The sequence below is a fragment of the Rhinolophus sinicus genome, chromosome 18 (assembly GCF_057876585.1).
Source record: "Rhinolophus sinicus isolate RSI-liver-muscle chromosome 18, RSI-T2T, whole genome shotgun sequence".
Classification (NCBI taxonomy): domain Eukaryota; kingdom Metazoa; phylum Chordata; class Mammalia; order Chiroptera; family Rhinolophidae; genus Rhinolophus; species Rhinolophus sinicus.
Window position 1 is genome coordinate 112,085,912 of NC_142518.1, and position 21,159 is coordinate 112,107,070.

At 41.7% G+C, this 21,159-nt stretch overlaps 3 protein-coding genes across 5 annotated transcripts in view; 1 reads left to right on the forward strand and 2 right to left on the reverse strand.

Annotated features, from left to right (window-relative positions):
* Positions 1 to 92: 92 nt before the first annotated feature.
* LOC141569631 (histone H2A-Bbd type 2/3-like) lies at positions 93 to 901 on the reverse strand. Its single transcript, XM_074323693.2, has one exon. It carries the CDS (start codon positions 882 to 884, stop codon positions 543 to 545), a length of 342 nt encoding a protein of 113 aa, XP_074179794.2. The 5' UTR covers positions 885 to 901; the 3' UTR covers positions 93 to 542.
* A 5,472-nt stretch (positions 902 to 6,373) lies between these two features.
* On the forward strand, positions 6,374 to 7,378 carry LOC141569758 (histone H2A-Bbd type 2/3-like). The gene has a single exon (XM_074324324.2). It carries the CDS (start codon positions 6,448 to 6,450, stop codon positions 6,787 to 6,789), a length of 342 nt encoding a protein of 113 aa, XP_074180425.1. The 5' UTR covers positions 6,374 to 6,447; the 3' UTR covers positions 6,790 to 7,378.
* Positions 7,379 to 13,211: 5,833 nt separating this feature from the next.
* The window catches only part of TMLHE (trimethyllysine hydroxylase, epsilon), a 66,999-nt gene continuing 59,051 nt past the window's right edge, over positions 13,212 to 21,159 (reverse strand). For all 3 annotated transcript variants that reach the window (XM_019716080.3, XM_088795006.1, XM_019716081.3), the window contains 2 exons: positions 14,109 to 14,247; positions 13,212 to 13,429 (listed from right to left, as the gene is read on the reverse strand). In XM_019716080.3, coding sequence (XP_019571639.3) covers positions 13,298 to 13,429; positions 14,109 to 14,247 — 271 coding nt within the window. In that variant the 3' untranslated portion in view covers positions 13,212 to 13,297. The remainder of the gene's footprint in view (positions 13,430 to 14,108; positions 14,248 to 21,159) is intronic.

Genomic DNA, 21,159 nt, shown 5'->3' on the forward strand with positions numbered 1-21,159 from the left:
TCAATCTTCCTGTCAAAGCTGCTGCCCCATGGGAGTCCCTGCCAACCTCTCTGTCCACCCCTCGACCCTGCAGCACCCTGTTCGCCATTGCAAGTTCACCCTATCACAACGCCGCAGTCATGGTCTTGTGCTCCAACCCAAGGAACTTTATCCTTCTGGGGACTTTGCCAGGCTCAGACTTGCTCAAGGGCAATGGCACAGTCTTCCATAAGTCAGCCTCACCCCCCACCCCAGCCAGCCTCTCCCACCCAGGTCCACCCCCTGCACTGTCACCATGAGAGACTGCTCCTCTCTCATCCCTGACTCCAGCCCCCCGCCCCCAAGCAGACACCCCCGCCACCCCCATCCACCCAACGAGTTATGTCCCATGACCACCTCCCACACAAAGTGACTGAAGAATGCACATGGGTTCCTTTAAACAATTTATTGACCTTTTAAAATGACTTTCCCAAGGCACAAGACGGGCCCAGGCTGCCCAGGCTGTGAGCAGGCCTGGAGCCCTAGGGCTGCGGCCTGGGGACCCAGGTCGGTCATGGGGGCAGCTATTGCTGAGGAGGAGCCACCTGGGAGATGGTCGTGTTCCGGAAGAAACTGCTGAGGAGCGAGTTGTTGTGGACGGCCATGTCGATGAACTCCGGAGTGATGCGGCTCTGACCGCTGCTCTGGGCCTCATTGCCTGCCAGCTCCAGGATCTTGGCCGTGAGGTACTCGATGACCGCCGCTAGGTAGACCGGTGCGGTGGAGCCCAGGCGCTGGGTGTAGTGGCCTTCTCTCAGGAGGCGCTCCACGTGGCTCACGGAGAATGGCAGCTCAGGTGCGCTGCTGCGGGAGCGGTTCCGCCTCTGGCGACCAGAAGACCCTCCACGGCTCCTTGGCCCCGGCATTCTCGGCGTCGGGTGCGCTGTCTCCGACCGGCCTAGTTCTGCGGTGCAGTTCGGTGAGGTCCGGTCCCGTTCAGCGAGATGCAGTGGGTGAGGTAAAGTGGGACGAGGTAAGGTGCGATGCGCCAGGCGGTCCCAACCTCTGAAATGGACGTTGCTCAGGTCCCTACTCTGTATCCTAGCAACCACGGAACGGCCGCTCATTGGCAGAGACGCACTCTACCTGGAATGTTCGTTGGGAGGGACCACTGCTTCCCCATTGGCCCCCGTGGGCCTGGGCCTACAAAAAAATGGCGCCTGCAGCAGCCTGCTCACTGGAACCTCTCTTTGAGGCGACTCGGACTTTCCACTGGACAGGGACATTGTGCAGATAAAACAAATGTGTGCCATCCATTGGCACTAAGTATACACTCTGGTGCTGGACGGCCATCACAACTCTCTAGCTGGCACCACTGCAAAAAGTAACCGCTGTACCCGTTGGGCAGTCACTGATTCTTTCTGTACCCCCCCCCACATCCCCTCCCCTGTCCCACCCCTAGACCCCAGGCAACCACTAACCTGCTTCCTGTCCATAGAGTTTTGCCTATTGTGGAGACCTCTTAGAGATGGAATCCTACATACAGTAAATAGGTGGCCTTTTGTGTCTGGCTGCTTTCACTTAGCATCATGTTCTCATTATGGTTCATCCATATGGTAGCATGAATTAGCACTTCATTCCTTTTCATGGCCGATTAACATTCCATTGTATGAACAGACCACATGTTGTGCATCCATTTGTTCATCAGTTGATGGACGTTTAGGTACTTCCACCTTTTCGCTATTGTGAATAGCACTGCAGTGAACATTCCTGTACAGGTTTCTGTTTGAACACCTGGTTGCAGTTCTTTGGGGTATATATCTAGGAGTGGAATTGCGAGGTCATATGTTCAACTTACTGAGTAAACACCAAACTGATTTCCACAGTGGCCATATCATTTTGCATTCCCAACAACAGTGTATGAGGATCCCAATTTCTTCACATTCTCACCAAAATTTATTTCCTTTTTGTTTTGTTTAATAGCCATCCCAGTAGGTGTGAAGTGGCATCTCATGGTTTTGATTTGCATTTCCCTAATGGCTAATGACATTGAGCATCTTTTCATGTTCCTCTTGGCCATTTGTACATCTGCTTTGGAGGAATGTCCATTCAAGTCCTTTGCCCCCCTTTTTTTTCTTTAAACTGGGTTGCTTGTCTTCCTTTTGTTGAGTTGTAAGTGATATTTATGCATTCTGGAAAATAGATTGTTATCAGATATATGTTTTGCAAATGTGTCTCCCATCCTGTGAGTTGTCCTTTCACTTTCTAGCTATAGGCCTTTGCTGCACAACGTTTTTATCTTTTCATTTGGATGGCATATAATTTGTCTTTGTCTTTTGTAGCTCTGCTTTTGCTCTCATATTTTGTAACTGTTGCCTAATACAAGGTCATGGGGATTTACATCTATGTCTTGCTCCAAGAGTTTTATAGTTTCAGCCCTTACATTTAGGTCTGTGATCCATATTACAGTCAATATTTGTACATGGTGTGAGATTGGGGTCTGTATTCATTCTTATGTTCGTGGATATCCAGTTGTCCCAGCACCATTTGTTGAAGAGATTGTTCATTCATCCATTGAATGGTGTTGGCTCCCTTATTAAAAATTAGATATTGATAGATATAGGGGCTAATTTCTGATTCTAAATTCTAAAACATTGTCCTGTGTCTCTATTATGATGGTACCACTACACTTTTTAGGATTGCTGTAGCTTTGTAGTAAGTTTTGAAGTTGGGAAGTGAGAGTCCTCCAACTTTTTTTTTTTTTTTTTTTTTTTTTTTTTCAAGATTGTTTTGGCTATCTGCATCCCTTGCATTTCCATGTGAAATTTAGGATCAGCTTCTTACAAAGAAGCCAGATTGTATTGTAATAGGCATGGCATTGATTCTGTATATTGCCTTTGGGACTGTGGTATTCTTAACAATATTAAATGTTCAATCCACTAATGGGATGTCTTTACATTTCTTTAGATCCTCTTTAATTTCCTTCCACAATGTTTTACAGTTTTCAGAGTACAAGTCTTGCACATTTTTGTTAAATTTATTCCTCAGTATTTTATTGTTTTTTGATGATACTATAAAAGGAATTAGTTTAACCTCATATTTGGATTGTTCAATTGCTTGTGTATAGAAATACAACTGAATTCCTGGTCAAGATGGCAGAGTAGATAAACGCTGTGCTTATGTCCTCTCACAACCACATCAAAATTATAACTAAAGTACAGAACAGCCATCATTGAGTATCACCTGAAACCTAGCTGAAGCAAAGCCCTACAACTAAGGACATACAGAAGAAGCCACCATGAGACTGGTAGGAGGGGTAGACATGTGGAATGGGCTAATCCCACACCCAAGTGTGACCATTAAAAATGGGAGGGATGGTAGGTGGCTGGTTTGCTCAGTTGGTTAGAGCATGGTGCTGGTAGCACCAAGGCTACCAATTTGATCCCTGCATAGGCCACTGTGAGCTGTGCCCTCCTTAAAAACAGTGGGAGGCTTTCTTGGCTGCAGAGGTCTTTCTGGAGGAGGGAGGGGTCACAGCACTCCACCAAGCTCCCCAGCTTAGGGTTTCAGTGCCGGGGAGAGAAGTGCCCATAACTTCTGACTGTGAAAACCAGTGGAGATTGTAGCTGAGTGAGAAGAAGGCGGCTGCAGTCCCAGGTGATCCTCTTAAAGGATCCACAGATGGACTTACTCACTGACGGACTCACTCACTCACTCTGAGCTCCAGTGTTGGGGCAGCAGCTTGAAAGGTGCCAGGAACATACTGGGAGAAACTGAGTTGTCTGTCTTCAGGGCAAGGACTGGAGGAGCAGCTTTCTCGCAGACAGAGGAGCTGGCAGAAGCCATTGTTATTTTTGTTGAGCCCTCTCCCTTCCCAGCATGCAGATGCAGGTGGCTGCCATATCTGAGCCTACATCAACCTGGCTACCACTGTTCATTCACCCCACCCTGGAGATTCTGAGACCCCACCACCCAACTTTTGGGCACATCAAATCAGCTTCCAGTGGCTTTTCCATACAAACTACCTGCCTTAGCTCATGCTGTACACTTTCCTAAAATCTCACAAAGGTTCACAAAACCCAAACAAGCAGCACCTGGCTTTGGCATGTCCTGTACCTCGGGCTGAGCAGCCCTAAGCTCGGCACTAGTGACAGCCAGCTTTGGTTCGTGGCTTGGCCTCTCAAGGCACCTCCAAGTATAGCACAGGCAGTGGCCATCTGTGGATTGCTTTGTGGCTCATGCCAGGTGGCCCCAGGCAGGGCACAGGCTGTAGCTGATTTTGGCCAACAGTGGGTCCCCTGCCAGGAATCCCCAGGGCTGGCATGCCTGCCTCCCAAGTTTGGACTGAGCCAGAGCATCACCTGGTCACCTCTAAGGATGACACACTCAAAGGGGAGACTATACAGGTACCAGAGCCCTGCAAAAGTGAATCCTGCTCTGTAGGTTCATCCCCTGCACTACAGCTCCTCCAATGTAGTCACAGCCAGTCCTAACAACCAATGAGCCCAAGGGTCAATCCCGCTCACTGATGTGGAAACAGCAACCAAGGTTCAACTACAATAGGAGGACACACAACCCTCACAAGAGATATACTTGGAACACCCGGTTCCAGTGACCAGGGAGACTGTGCAACTGGGCCCCACAGGACACCTACTACGTAAAGCCACTTCTACTAAAAATGGGAGGCATAGCAGCTCTATCTAATACATAGAAACAAACACAGGGAGGCAGCTAAAAATGGGGAGACAAAGAAACATGTCCCAAATTAAAAAAAAACAGAACAAAGCTCCAGAAAAAGAACTAAGCAAAATGAAGACAAGCAATCTACCAGGTGCAGAATTCCAAACACTGGTTATAAGGATGCTCAGTGATCTCTAGAACTTCAACAAAGAGATAGAAAACATAAAAATGGGGAAAGAAAACGTAAAAAACAACCCGTCAGAAATGAAGAATACAATAACTGAAATGAAGAGTACACTAGAGGGAATCAACAGATTAGATAAAGCAGAGGATTGAATGAGCAATTTAGAAGATAAGGTAGCAGAAAACTCCCAATCAAAACAGCAAAAAGAAAAAAGAATCTAAAAAAGTGAGGACAGTTTAAGGGGCCTCTGGGAAAACATCAAGCAAACAAATATTTGAATCATAGGGGTACCAGAAGGAGCAGAGAGAGGGCAAGGAATTGAGAACCTATTCGAAGAAATAATGATGGAAAACTTTCCTAACCTGGTGAAGGCAATAGACATACAAGCCCAGGAAGCATAGAGAGTCCCAAGCAAGATGAACTCAAAGAGGCCAACACCAAAACACATTATAATTAAAATGCCAAAGGTTAAAGACAAAGAGAGAATCCTAAAAGCAGCAAGAGAAAGACAACTAGTTACTTACAAGGGAGCCCCCATGAAACTATGAGCTGATTTCTCAACAGAAACTTTGCAGTCCAGAAGGGATTGGCAGGAAATATTCAAACTGATGAAACGCAAGGACCTACACTAAAGATTACTCTACCCAGCAAAGCTATCATTTAGAATCAAAGGACAGATAAAGAGCTTCCCAGATAAGAAAAAGCTATCGGAATTCATCACCACCAAACCAGTATTACAAAGAATCTTAGAGGGACTTCTTTACAAGGTAAAAGATAAAAAAATATAAATAAAATGGCAATAACTACATACCTCTCAAAAACTACTTTCAATAAAAATGGATTAAATGTTCCAATCAAAAGACATAGGGTGGCTGAATGGATAAGAAAGCGAGACCTATACATGTGGCCTACAAGAGACTCACTTCAGATCGAAAGGCACACACAACTGAAAGCAAAGCAATGGAAAAAGATATTTCATGACCCTGAGTGCAAGGGGAGGCAACTATACACTTTGGAGGCATTACTGAAGATAAGGGCTGAAGGAGAAGGTCCAGTTTTGGGTGGGAAGATTAGTACAGTTTGGAGTAGCTGAGATTTGAGATGCCTGTGGGATATCCAGATACAAGTGAAGGACAAATGGCTTGGGAGTACAAGAGCGAGGTCAGGGCTGGAGGAACTATCCTGATGACTCTCAAATCTGTATCTCCAGCCCTGACCTCGCTCTTGTACTCCCAAGCCATTTATCCTTCACTTCAACGTCCCTGTCCAGTGGAAAGTCCAAGTCCCCTCAAAGAGAGGTTCCAGTGAGCAAGGTGAGCAGGCTGCTGCAGGCGCCATTTTTTTGTAGGCCCAGGCCCACGGGGGCCAATGGGGAAGCAGTGGTCCCTCCCAACGAACATTCCAGGTAGAGTGCGTCTCTGCCAATGAGCGGCCGTTCCGTGGTTGCTAGGATACAGAGTAGGGACCTGAGCAACGTCCATTTCAGAGGTTGGGACCGCCTGGCGCATCGCACCTTACCTCGTCCCACTTGACCTCACCCACTGCATCTCGCTGAACGGGACCGGACCGCACCGAACTGCACCGCAGAACTAGGCCGGTCGGAGACAGCGCACCCGACGCCGAGAATGCCGGGGCCAAGGAGCCGTGGAGGGTCTTCTGGTCGCCAGAGGCGGAACCGCTCCCGCAGCAGCGCACCTGAGCTGCCATTCTCCGTGAGCCACGTGGAGCGCCTCCTGAGAGAAGGCCACTACACCCAGCGCCTGGGCTCCACCGCACCGGTCTACCTAGCGGCGGTCATCGAGTACCTCACGGCCAAGATCCTGGAGCTGGCAGGCAATGAGGCCCAGAGCAGCGGTCAGAGCCGCATCACTCCGGAGTTCATCGACATGGCCGTCCACAACAACTCGCTCCTCAGCGGTTTCTTCCGGAACACGACCATCTCCCAGGTGGCTCCTCCTCAGCAATAGCTGCCCCCATGACCGACCTGGGTCCCCAGGCCGCAGCCCTAGGGCTCCAGGCCTGCTCACAGCCCGGGCAGCCTGGGCCCGTCTTGTGCCTTGGGAAAGTCATTTTAAAAGGTCAATAAATTGTTTAAAGGAACCCATGTGCATTCTTCAGTCACTTTGTGTGGGAGGTGGTCAAGGGACATAACTCGTTGGGTGGATGGGGGTGGCGGGGGTGTCTGCTTGGGGGCGGGGGGCTGGAGTCAGGGATGAGAGAGGAGCAGTCTCTCATGGTGACAGTGCAGGGGGTGGACCTGGGTGGGAGAGGCTGGCTGGGGTGGGGGATACAAATTTGCAAGTCATCAGGATAGTTCTTGAGGTCGTGGATGTAGTGAGATCATGCAGGGAGAGCACATAGAGAGCACACAGAAGGGAACCAAGGACAACTTCTTTTAAGGGGCAGGCAAACAAAGAAAAAATTCATGGTCAGAGACTGGAGAAGTGTCTGCACAGAAAGAGAACGGTGAGAGAATTGAACCAGAAGGAGAAGGGAGCAAGGGCTCAGAAGGAAGACAGAACAGAGCAAAGAGTGGCAAACCTGGAAATAGCTGCTGAGTTCCAGAACAATAGGCATTAAAACGTACACTGAATTGGGCAATGAGAGTGTTGCTTGGGACCCTGACAAGAGCAATTTCAGTAAAGGGGTTGCAGGCAGCAACCAGGCCAGACTTGTACTAGGAGCTAATGGGGAACTCTGAGACATATGCTTCCAATACCTGGCAGCACGATAAATGTCTGTATTAGACAGAATTGATCAGTACATCACTCTCAAGCAAAGTTTTCTGCATGCCTAGTGGATTCTCATACTGAAAACATATTTCAGTGTGATAAGGGTAGGTCTGGGGGCAGCAAATTACCCTACTTTTCTTTCATCTTACAATGTCTTGATTTCCCCTGCGTTCTTTAAGGATAATTTCACTTTGTAGAGGATTCTGGTTCTTCTTCTTTCACCACTTGAGAAGTGTCGTGCTACTCCCTTTTGACCCCCGTGGTTTCTCATGAGGAAACACTGCCGTTCTCCTTGCTTTTCCCATACTAAGGTGTTTCTCTCTTGCTGCTTTCAAGATTTTTCTCTAGGTCTTTAGTTTTCAGATGTTTTACTGTGACATATGTTTCAATGGATTTCTTCAATCTTATTCTTTTTGGGTTTCACTCAGTTCTTAAATCTGTAGGTTTATGTCTTTTGCCAATCTTGGAAAAAATTCAGCCATCATTTCTTTGCATGATTTTTCAGCCCATCCCTTCTCCTCACCTGTGGTATACCAATGAGACAAATGTTGGCTCTTTTGTTATATTCCCACTGGTCTCCGAGTCTCTGTTCAGTTTTTGCCCATTTATTTGGGTTCAGGCCACCTGTTCTGATCAGCTCTCTATGGTGTGTGGCTTACAGTCAGTCCTATTTTGAAAGACTTTGCAGTGCTATTGCGTTTGGTGAAGCATGATCAGCAATTTGGGAGCTGGCAAGGTCTAGTTCAGTCTCAGTCTTTGCTATGTTGTATAGGAAGACATCCATGAATGCACAGCTTGGTGCTGAGCCCCGAAGTTCATACACAGCTTCCTGGCTTTATGTTCCCAAGCTCCTACCTTTCTGCAATCTCCCCAGTACTTCTTGCTTCCCTGAGCTTCCCCTTTTCAATCTTCTAGGTAGAAAGTTGTGACTTTAGTTAACCTCTGTCTGCTACACACTTCCTGTGCCTTTGCCTTCTTCTAGTGTCATACAGTGAGAAGACCAAGAGGGCAAACAAGTCATGTGTGTGTGTCTCCACCCTCTTGGGACCACAGCGTCTATAGTCAGAGAGGAAGGTTACCTTCCTTCAGAGTGTTAGGTACCTCAAGGCCTCTGCAGCTGTCACTATCACTGCTTTCTCTGTCACCACCGCTGCTGCCACAGGACTGCCTGTGGACCGGAACATAAGAGGACAGAGAAAAGAAAGAAAAACTGGGGATTTCCTTCACGCTCTGACTTACCGTGTAAGGAATGACAGTTCTCAGTACCCATCCCTCTCCTCAAGTCAGAACTAGAGCTGTGTCCATAGCATTGCCCACTTCCAACTTTCAGGCTATGCTGAACTGGGATATGGATGGAAAAAAAGTGGTGAATTCACCACTGTTTTAGTGGTACTTCAGATTGTGGTCTTCTTCCCCAATCTGCCTGCTTCTGTTTGCTTTTCAGTCCTCAAAGAGCGGTTCCATGACCATACAAAACATGTCCATGTTGTATAACTGCATTTAGTAGACCATTCTTGCTCCATCTTTACCCAGAGCCAGAAACATTCTGTAGAGTTTATATTTTACTTTTACATTTAAATGGAACCAACTTGTTTCCTTGCAAGTGATTGTTTTTTTCTGTGCCTAGGTTCCTGGAGAATTCTTTCTTAAAGTGCCATAAAAACTAGAATATATCTCAGTATTGATTGTCCTGTATCATCTTTCCTGGAACTCTCTCATACTGTATCTGTGGATATTTTTCTGTTCTACTTATTAGGTTCTTTACTTAAGGCATGTAAATTATCTTAATGCTGGCTCAACAATATTGTGATCATCTAAAGTCCTTCCTCCATGTTCTTATTTCAGTTTTTAAGCATGTCTTGTCTGTGCCTTGCCCTTCATAGTTTACTTCTTTGATCTGCTATGTGGTTCTTTGAATTCTGTTGTATATTGTTTTTCTTGTGTATTGCTCCTCTCTCTCTCTCTCTCTCTCTCTCTCTCTCTCTCTCTCTCTCTCCCCCCCCCCACCATCTCTCATTGTACATAGTTATCATAGTTGCTAAACCAATTATTCTTTTTATTTCAATAATGGGAAGGATTATCTAGACTTTCTATTTGCTCTAACATTGTGTGAGTGAATTCTTTTCACCCTGCACACCTTACTATCTCATACTATAGGGTTTAAGGGCTGGATATTGATTTCAATTTACTTTTTCTTCTAATATCTTACTAAATGTCATGTGCTCCACTCCACCCATGCAAGGGTGTAGCCTATGCGAGAGTTAACTATTATTATTGGTCATTATTATATGCTGCAAACTTCTTATTTAATAATCACAGATTTGTTACAAAATCCTGTGAGGCAGGTATTTTCCTTACTGTACCCATGAGCTATGAGAGGTCAAACAAAATTACAGAATGGCAGAGTCTTTACATGCTGCCTCGTCCAAGACCTCTATTTTCAACCAAAGAAGAGAAAACTGAAGACCAAACTGTAGTTCAAAACAGGGGAGGTACATGCTTCAAGTCATTTGGTAAGTCAATGTCACAACTGGGCCTACAATTCAGCAACAGGGGTCTTCCTTTCACTGGGTGTCACACTTTGGCAGGCATCAGAATCCCCCGGAGGGCTTGCTTAAACAGAAACTGCTGGGTTCCACCCCCAGAATTTCTGGTTTAGGAAGTCTGGGATGGGTACTTAGAACTATCATTCCTTACACGTTTTCAAATGATGCTGCTGATCTGGGGATGCTGCTTTGGCAACCACCACAATACACCATAGTTCATACATCTTTTTCCTACTCATCATACACTGCACAGGTTGTGATTCCCAAAACATTTGTACAGAAATGGGAACCAGTGATGGAAACTAAAGAAAAATATACAGCAAGCAGCAAGAAGGTAGGATGACCAACAGTCCAGCTTTGTGTGAGAATTCCCTAGTTTTAAAAGTAAATTCTGCAGCCCCGGAAGGCCGTCAGTCACAGGCAAACTTGGCTGCTTGGTGACTCTAGATGAAGGTGAAAAAAATTCAGTGCCAGTTAATTGCCAACCACAGAAGAACATACAAAGAATGTGGGAATTTCTGGTGAGTTTGTTTGAAAAGGACTCATGTCATTAATTAATTTTTTTAAAAAAATTTATTGGGGTGACAAATGTTGGTGAAATTACATAGATTTCAGGTGTACAATTCTGTATTACATCATCTATAAATCCCATTGTGTGTTCACCACCCAGAGTCAGTTCTCCTTCCATCACCATATATTTGATCCCCCTTACCCTCATCTCCCACCCCCCACCCCCTTACCCTCTTATTTTAACAAATGTACATTGTGAAATGACTATATTGGGTATTATGAAACTGTTAGGTACTGTGCTCCTGGCCCTATTGGTCCCATCCCACCAAATCAAAAGGTAAAAGTTACTCTGCGGTGAGTTTCATAGACATAGGCCCATGCTTACATTCTCGGAGACACCAGAAAGACCTATAGAAAAAAACATCTCACATAGAAAGCTTTCAGTGCATCATGATCAGCACTCAGATAATTCTGTTCCCGAAATCTTCCTCTGAAGGGAGTGCATTATAGAAACGTTTTGATTAAAAATTTAGGAAGGTGAGAGTGAAATAATGAATAAAGGTCCCAGGGGAGACAAAAGATAAAGGGAGTCCTTCTGTAAGGGGGAAGAATGATCTGTGTCCTTATCTCTCCAGGGTCATGAATATGTCCTTTGCTTATTATGAATCAATGCTGACCTCAGTTATAGTGTAATTTTCAAGCTTAATTTAGGCAAAACTTCAAAAAAGGTAAATATCATGATGAAGATTAATGGTGACATATTTTAGGAGTACAAAATAGGAGAGGTAGAAGATTGCATGTTAAAATGCTGTTGCTTCTGTTCTGATTGCTAAAGACTATACGCTTTAAGACCCAAACTTAATTTCCAATCCTTTGACCTAAGAGGAAAACACATTTTGTGGAAGACCCCTAAAGATGCCTATTTATTATAGTACAAGTAAAATGCAGAAACATTTTGAGAACATATCCTGGAACACTGGGTAGGTCAATAAGATAATGTGTAAACTACTAACCATAACTGAGAACTCCTTGAAAGCCTCAGATTAAGCTCTATTCTGTCAGAACACTGACTTTTCTTTCCTTTGTGTCTCCTACCCTCACTAGTAATGCTTGTTTTCCCTCTTGTGCGCATCCTAGCCTGGATTCTCTCTCATCATTCTACAGTGGTCAGTGCCGTTATTGTCCAGCTTCACTTTCAATGGAAGCTGCGGGAAATAAGCCTCATGCCTCTCTTTCAATCTCTCTCTCTCTCTCTCTCTCTCTCTCTCTCTCTCTCTCTCTCTCTCTCTCCCTCCCTCCCTCCCTCCCTCCCTCCCTCCCTCTCTCTCTCCACATATAAAAGGAAGCCATTAAAAATAAGAGAAGCAAGATATTATAGTTAATTGAGTCAAATTTTGGCAATTAACATGTAAAGTATTTTGAGGAGGGGGGAAGAAAGAGATCACCAGAAATGGATGAAAACAGATTGCATCCTAAATCACATCAAAAGCCACAATACAAATTTGGATAGTAATCTCTAGGTCTTTGGAGGCACATTGTTTATCATGAGTTCCCTGAATAATCTGACAGACTAACCCTCTGCACCCTCTCTTGCGTTTTGTGTGTGCATGTGTATGTGTGTTTGTGTGTATTATCATACACATTTATAAGTCTCATACACTTTTTGCAGTTATCCCTTACAGAATCACCAAACTTATGGGTTTACTCCACAGCACCTATTGTGATTTCCTAGTGTAGCTCCTTAAGAGATGACTTGGATGGAGATAACCCTTCTAACAAGATAAAACACTATGTTTGTATTCAGTTCCTACCTTATAACTTAGGTTGTGCTATCAAGCAATTCCTACAGTATCTGTAGTTCTAGGAAACTGTTGAGAAAAATACTGGGTTTCAGCTAAACTAATCCACAGGCCTATGGAAAGGACTGTCTCAAGGTATCGTCCAGCTCACTGGTTCTCAAAGTGTGCTCTGAAGATACCTGGAGGTGTCCTTGACACTCTTTTAGTGGGTCTGTGGGTCAAAAACTATATTTTATAACACAGTACAATGATATTTGCCTTTTTCAATCTCATTATTGTACAGAGGACTTTTCCAGAGGCTACATGACATGTGATGATAGCATTTCTCTGATAGCTGAGGGATGTGTGCTTTTGTATTATTGAATGTTAAACATTCTCAGCCTTAATATCTAATACAATCAATATAAATAGATATAACCCACACCTAAGAATTCTTTAGGGGTTTTCAGTAACTTTTAAGATGTTAAGGTGTCCTGAGACCAAAAATTTTGCAAATTATTGCTTTATTAAGATTTTGTTATTTCTAGAATATGTCTGTCTAACTGATCTAGTTGCGCCAAATTTTTACCTAGTGATTATTACTGTTTCCCCATCAATGTGGAGATTACATTTCTGACGTTTATTCACCAAAATTATATCAAAAGTTCTAAAAATCAAATGAGCCCATGTTGTAATTTGGGGAAGAGAGCTACCACCCTAGACGGCTGACATAAGATAACTCAGAGGCCTTTCTCTAACAGGTTTCTCTATCAGACATTGGTGGCTTCTGTTTCGTGTGGTGAGGTAAGGAGACAATTTGAAGTAGGTTTTGACATGACGTTATTTTGCTGATATGAAATTTTGGTAGTCAGGGTGTCAGGTGTGTTCATAATCCCACTGCTGTCAATTTTAAGCCTGAAGCCCCAAGAGACGAGCTGTGTTTAATACGTCATCCCTTGTTAAATAGCAGCCACAGAGTTGACGATAGCCAGTGAAGGAGTCCCTGCCATGTAGGACACGCCAGTTATCTATAAATAGGACCTGTGAATGGGCAAAAAGAGAGATAAACACCATCAGAACAAGGGCAAACCAAAGGAACCCTAAGTCAGAAGAGATTATTTGAAAGTAAAGCTTTATGTTGTCCTCTGGTTACATTCCATGAGGTAGTTTTCTTTTGAGATTAGGCAAACAATTGGAAGCTATGATGTGCATAGCCCTGTGGTGGGCTAAGTGAAAGTTATAAAGGACACAGTAGGTAATAGGCCCCACACTTGAGGAATTTATGCTTCTTGAGTAATTGTTCTCTTATCAAAACAAATCAGATAATTGGTTTCTTTTTCTTTTTCTTTTTTCTCTTTAATTCTTATTACATACTTTCTCAAGAAGTAAAACTATTCACTATGTTTTATGCTAAGCTGAAGATATTCTTCATCCAGAGGAAATATCAAGAGCAAAAAAAAGAGAAAGGAATCATAAAGCTAGAAGAACCCTTAGTGACTACCTATTTCAACCCCCTCCTCATACAAATAGTCACTGAGTGATGCCTAGATATGGGGTGGGTCCTGCTTCCAGGTCCTTCAATGTAGCAAGACCAGAGCCAACACCCATGACTGACTCTTTTTTTTCCTTTGCAAGACTGCAACTCATATTAAACAAGTACCCATTAGTCACTGCTTCAGTATAACAAGCTTAGTTGACATCCTTAGAGTTTGGCACCCACCCTGCCAGGCGTTAGTTTGACCCAAAACTCATTCTCAGGTCTCCTCAGCTCTATTGTTAGAGTCCGATGTGCTGTATACCAACGATGGACAACATCATAAGGTACAGTATTGATGACAGACCGATCATAATTGTTGTACCTAAGATGAAAGTATGAGAAAGAAAGATCTCTTCATACTCATGTTAAAGAAAGATATCTGTTGTTTATTGAGCAATTTTACATAAGGCTTTCCCTATATTCATCACTTGTCCCAAAGATGAGGTGACAAGTCAGAGTTCTCTCAGAACCATAGGATTGTAGAGAGGAGCTCCACTGCCTGTTGACTATATTTTGTTTTTCTTTGGAGAAAATGGGCGTAGGGGATGGAAGTGTGTTCTAGCTGGTTTCTCCAATCTTAGGATATCATGTTTTATCTAAAGCACATTCCCTTTCAAATTCCACAGAAGCATTAGGGAAAGATCCAAGATTTCTTCTCACCAAGCTGAGATGCACAAGAGAGGTTATACTAACAAAGCTTTCATTTTAGCAGGATTACTTATTACTTCTCTGGTGTTTCCCCTTGTGGGAGAAATCCCAGCTATAGTCAAGTGTACATATTACCCAGGGATCTTCACTCATTCTTCATGCATTCAACCCTAACATTTACTGTATTTTGCCATTTATAATGCGTACTTGTTTGCCCAAATTTGTGAGGGAAAACAGGGATGTGCATTATATGTGGGTAGTACTAATCCCATATCTATATAAATATTTTTAAATCTTTTATTTATGCTTATGAGTTAAAAGTGTAACTCTAGAAATCAATAACGATATCCGTATATGCAAGATAATACCCTGGATTACGATCATCAGTTTTGTTGAACTTATGACGTACTTGCAATGACGAAGAGTTCTTGGCCTTCTATGATGCGTTAGCTATCGTAAATTTGTTCCTGGTACATAAAATATATTGTACCATAATATATTAAAAAATAAATGCTAAAATTCCTTTATAATAAAAACACAAGTACCTAAATGTAAACAAATAATACTTTTAATTAAAAAATTAAAAAAAAAAGATTTTCTTTCCCTGAAAGTTTAGGCCAAAAATGTGGGTGCGCATTAAACACAGGAGTATATTATACAAGGCAAAATACGGTACATGAACACCTGCTATGTATTAGGTGGTGCATGAGGCATTAAAGATACAGTGATGAATATAGCAGACATGATCCAAGCCTTTGGGGAGTTTACTAGGTCCTTTCTCTATTGAGAAAGATAGATGATGAACAATTAATAAATACATAACTAGTTATAGATGCTATGATGAAAAATAGTGTTATGTAATAAAAAGTGACTGGAAAGTCTATTTCAGATGGAATGTTGGACTTTTTTGAAGAAGTACACTTGAGCTTGTACCTGTATGATAAGAAACCAGCCATGTGACAAGCTGAGGGAAGAGTGTTCCAGGCAGAGGGAACAGGAAGTACAAAGTCTTGGGGGTAGAAAGAAATTTTATTATGTTTGCAGATCAGCAAGTTGGCGTTGTGGCTGGGGCTGAGTAAGCAAGAGGAATAATGGTAAGAAATGATGTGGAGAAGGTAGCCATGGGTCAGATCATGTATAGCCTTGTATGCCATCGTACGGACTTTGGATTTTATTCCAAGTTCTATGGAAAGCCACTGAGAAACCTTTGTTAAGATACTGGACTTTTTTTTTTAACCTAAGGCAAATTAACTTTTTACTGAAGTACTATATGTGTGTGTGTGTGTGTGTGTGTGTGTGTGTGTATACATATAGTACACAAATCATAAGCTTGATAAATTTTTCATGATGTGAACATATCACTAGCATCCACGTCAATAATAGATCATACCCAAAGCCCAGAACACTCTCTTGTCCTCTTTCCCATCTTGTCCCCCGAAACCAGGAATAACTACCATCATGACTTCTGTCGCCAAAGATTAGTTTTGCTTCTTTACAAAACTTTGTATACATGAAATACTATAGTAAGTACTCTTTTGTATCTGACTTCTTTTATTCAAAACTATACTTACGAGATTCACCCTTGTTGTTCTGTGTAGCATTAGTTCACTTATCCTTAGTGCTGTATAGAATTTCATTGTGTGAGTATACCACAATTTATTCATCTATTCTACTGTTGATAGGCATTTAAGTAGTTTCCAGTTTGGAGCTATTACAAACAGTGCTGGAGGTTTTAGTCCATGATGGCAACACAAGAGGCTCCTGAACTCACCTCCTATGGACACACCAAATCTACAGCTACACATGGAACAATTCCCTCTGAAAGAATCTAGAAACTAGCTGAGTGACTCCTAGACATTGGGCAAATGAGAAAAAAGCCACATCAAAATGAGGAGGAAAAGCTGACACATATCAGCACCTAAACTTGTCATAAACCCCACCCCTGATGCAGTGACATACAATCAGGAGGGAAGTCAACTCCCAGTTTCTCCCTGAGGAGTGAAGGGTTTCAACCCAACATAGTGCCCCAAGTTTGAAGACTTCCACTTGAGGGATGGCCCCCAAAACACGCAGCTTTGAAAGCCAATGGGACTTGCATCCATGAGGCCAACCAGAATATAGCAAACAAATACCAGTTCTTAATGGGCTTGTGAGCACTCCCCATGGCTATGGTAGGCTGAGCACAGAGACAACAGACAAAAACACCCATAACCCAGTCTTTCCCTAAAAGAGGCCTATTTGCATACTATAAAAGCCACCGCCTGAGGGTTAGGCTTCTAATTTAGCACACATCTAGGACAGACTGTGATCTTCCCTGGATAAGGGGAAGGCCAGCAGGCATCATCTCCACATTCTCCCTCTGCTCCACTCCAGGTCACCAGTGCCTTCCCTGGAATAAGCCTGTACACGTGTCTGGCACCCCAGCGTTCTGTGGCTGCTGCCCAGGGGACACAGCCTTTGATTTCCTGACTCTCACAGACAGCAGAGCTTGAATTACAGATTCTGTGGGACTGTAGCAAAGAAAGAAACACTTCTTAACTGCCCCTTCCAGGGCTCAGTGCAGAGGGAGCAGACAGAAACATCCACCTCCAGTTTTACCTGAAAGACGTCTACTTGCATACTTTAAAAGCTGATGTCTAAGAGTATAGCTTCCAATCAGCCTGTATCAAGGTATTGACTGGTATTCTCCCCTTTGGGACACTGACAGGTCTTAGAACACCCTCAAATTATGAGGAGCTGCTAAAAACAAAGAAGGTGACTTGGACAATCACAAAGCTTTGAGAGACCTCCAAAAGCTAGGGCTTAGCTGAACAATAAAGTTCATCTCCTACAAAAGACTACTCTGTCAAGACTGGGAGAGTTGGCTGTTTCATCTAATGTGCAGAAACCAACACAGAGAGTCAAAGAAAATGAAGAAACAAAGGAATATGTTTTAAACAAGAGAAGAAGATAAAATTCCAGAAAGAGGCCTTAGTGAAAGGAGATAAATGATTTATCTAATAAAGAGTTCAAAGTAATAGTCCAAAGGTGCTCACCAAGGTCAGGAGAACAATGCATAACAACCTGAGAATTTCAACAAAGAGATAGAACATATAAAAAAAGTACCAAACAAATATTAGAGCTGAAGAATACAATAACTGAACTGAAAAAGTCAATTAAGGGATTCAACAACAGACTAAATAAGGTAGAAGAAATTTTTATTCAGATCAAAGACAGGGCAGTGAAATTCATCTAATCAGAAGAGCAAAAAGAAAAAAAGAATAAAGATAGCTTAAGGGAATTATGGCACTCTATCAAGCAAACCAGTACTTACATTATAGGGGTCCCAGAAGGAGAAGAGAGAAAGAAAGGGGCGTAAAGCTTATTCAAAGAAAAAATGGCTGAAAACTCCCCTAACCAAGAGAAAGAAACAGACATACAGATCCAGAAATTGCAGAGTACCAGAAAGATGAACCCAAAGAGACTTACAGCAAGACACTATATACATAAATCCTCACCTAACATCATCAATAGGTTCCTGGAACTGCAGTGCAACAACATATAACAAAGCCAATTTTTTGATAGGCTAATTGATAAACAAGAGTAACGTTCTTACAGCATCTCGTCGATGTTATAATAAAACAATGTTGAATGGAATGACATTATTCAAGCACCCGCTATGATTAAATTGTCAAAAGTTAAAGACACGGAGAGATTTCAAAAGCAGTAAAACTAAAACAACTTGTTATGTATAAGGGAACCCCCATAACACTAACAGAAGATTTTTCAGCCCAAACTGAAGGCCAAAAAGGAGTGGCATGATATATTCAAAGTGCTGAGAGAAAAAACTTCCAACCATGAATACTCTCCCTGGCAAAGTTGGAATTCAGAATTGAAGGACAGTTTTCCAGACAAGCAAAAGCTAAAGTGCATCACCACTAGACCAGTCTTAAAATGAATGTTAAAGGGATTTCTATAAGCTAAAAAGAAAAGGCACTAATTAGGAGCAACAGAACATATAAAAGTATAAATCTTGCAGGTAAAGGTAAATATATAGTTAAATTCAGAACTCTAATGTTGTAACGGTGGTGGGTAATCCCTTATAAATCGAGTGTGAAGGTTAAAAGACAAAAATAGTAAAAATAATTATAACTACAATAATTTGTTAATGAATACATAAGGTAAAAAGATGTAAACTGTGACATCAATAACATAAAACACATATAGAAGAGATTAAAAATACAGAGCTTCAGTATGTGTTCAAGCTTAAGTTGTTAGCTTCAAATAGAATGTTATAAGGTATTTAAGCCTCATGGTAACCACAATACAAAAGCCTATAACAGATATAAAAAATAAAGAAAGAAAGAAAGAAAGAAAGAAAGAAAGAAAGAAAGAAAGAAAGAGGAAGGAATCTAAGCACACCACTACAGAAAATCATCAAATCACAAAGGAAGAGAAAAAGAGAAGCAAGGAACAAAGGAATTACAAAACAGCCAGAAAACAATGAACACAATGTCAATAGTAAGTCCCTACCTACCAATTATTACATAATGGACTAAATTCTCCAATCAAAGAGGAGCTGAATGCATTTTAAAAAAATGAGGCCTAGCTATAAGCTGCCTACAAGACACTCACTTCAGCTTTAAGGACATACACAGGCCGAAGTGAAGGGATAGAAAAAGACATTCCATGCAAATAGAAACTAAAAGAAAGCAGAGGTAGCTATACTTATATCAGAAAAAAATAGATTTTAATCCAGAGACTGTAATAGGAGATAAAAAGGTCATTACATAATGATAAAGTGGTAAATCCAACAAGAGGGTAAATAAAATAGCATGCAAACAATAAGCATGAGAATATTAACATAAAATAAACTTGAAAGTCAACTTAAAGAGGTACACGTCATCGTGACGAAAGATCAGTTTATGAGGAAGACATAAAAATCACAAATGGGTATGTGTTTAATAACATATTAAAAAATACATGAAGCAAGAACTGGTGGAATTAAAGGTAGAAATAAATAAAATCACGATATTATCTGTTCTCTCAACTTGACAGAACAATTAGACAAATCAGAAAGGACACACTATCAAACACTTGACCTAATAGATATTTATAAAATAGTTCACCCAAGAAATGCAGAACACATGCACATGCTCTTTGAGTGCACATGGTATGTTCACCAACCTAGACCATTTACTGGGCGAAAAACTAAGTCAATAAAAATGAAAAACTTCAAATCTATAATATGTTTTCTGATGACAACAGACTCTAATTAGAAACCCATAAGATACCTAGAAAAAAACCTCAAGTATTGGGAAATTAAAGAATATACTTCTAATTAATACATGGTTAAAAAAAAGCATAAGGGAAACTAGAAAATATTTTGTACTTAATGACCATGAAATTAAAACATATAAATATTTGTGGGATACAGCAAAAAGGGCTTAGAGGCAAAAATATAGCATTAAATGATTATGTTAGAAAAGACTAAATGTATAAAATCAATGACCTAAGGTGCTACCTCAGAGAACTAGAAAAACGAGAATAAATTAAAGCAAAAGTATGTAAAAATAAGGGAATAATGAAGATAAGAACACAAACCAATAAGACAGAAACAAATAATGGAATTACCAAAGCAGTAAGGTGGATCTTTGAAATGAATAACAAAATTGATAAAATCTTAGCTAAACTAAACAAGAAAAAAAGAGCACAAATTACCAATACCAAGAATCTGATATCACTATAGAGACTGTAGGCATTATGAAAATGATAAGAGAATATTACGAATGACTTTATGAATACAAATCTGACAACTTAGATAAAATGTATAAATTTCTAGAAAGAACCACTAAAGAAGAAAGAGAAAATCATATTAGCTCTATATCTATGGAAAAAATTAAATTCAACATCTAAAACCCTCCCATAAAATAAACTCCATCTCCAGACAGTTTCCCTGGTAAATTCTAGCAAATATTTAAGATGAAAATAGCACTAATATTCCATAAACTCTTTGGTAAACCAGAGCTTTACAAAGTCAATATAATACCAACATGTGACAAACTTGAAAGAAAGAAAGAAAGAAAGAAAGAAAGAAAGAAAGAAAGAAAGAAAGAAAGAAAGAAAGAGAGAGAGAGAGAGAGAAAGAGAGAGAGAGAGAAAGAAAGAAAGAAAGAAAGAGAAGGAAGGAAGGAAGGAAGGAAGGAAGGAAGGAAGGAAGGAAGAACGAACGAACGAACGAACGAACGAACGAAAGAAAGAAAGAAAGAAAGAAAGAAAGAAAGGAAGGAAGGAAGGAAGAAAGAAAGAAAATTGCGGACCAATATCCCTCTTGACCCCAGATGCAAAATTTCCCAACATGATATTATTAAGCTGAAAGTAGTTATGTATATGTGTCAGTTACTAATTTACTGCTTCTCAGTTCCATGTGTATCCTTACATCCATGTTCTCCATATAATAATTCCTGTAAGCATTTCTCCTTTACAGCAAGGACATATTAAACTTTCTCAGTAGAGGGCGCAGGAGGGACGCTCCAGGAGAAAGAGGTTCTCTTGCTATTTCTGTCCCGGCCAGGGCTCCCCTGTTTAGGTGTGAGGACATCACCAG

Excerpts from the sequence above, each read along its gene's own strand:
- LOC141569631 (XM_074323693.2), bottom strand. The coding sequence starts at position 884 with ATGCCGGGGCCAAGGAGCCGTGGAGGGTCTTCTGGTCGCCAGAGGCGG.
- LOC141569758 (XM_074324324.2), top strand. The coding sequence starts at position 6,448 with ATGCCGGGGCCAAGGAGCCGTGGAGGGTCTTCTGGTCGCCAGAGGCGG.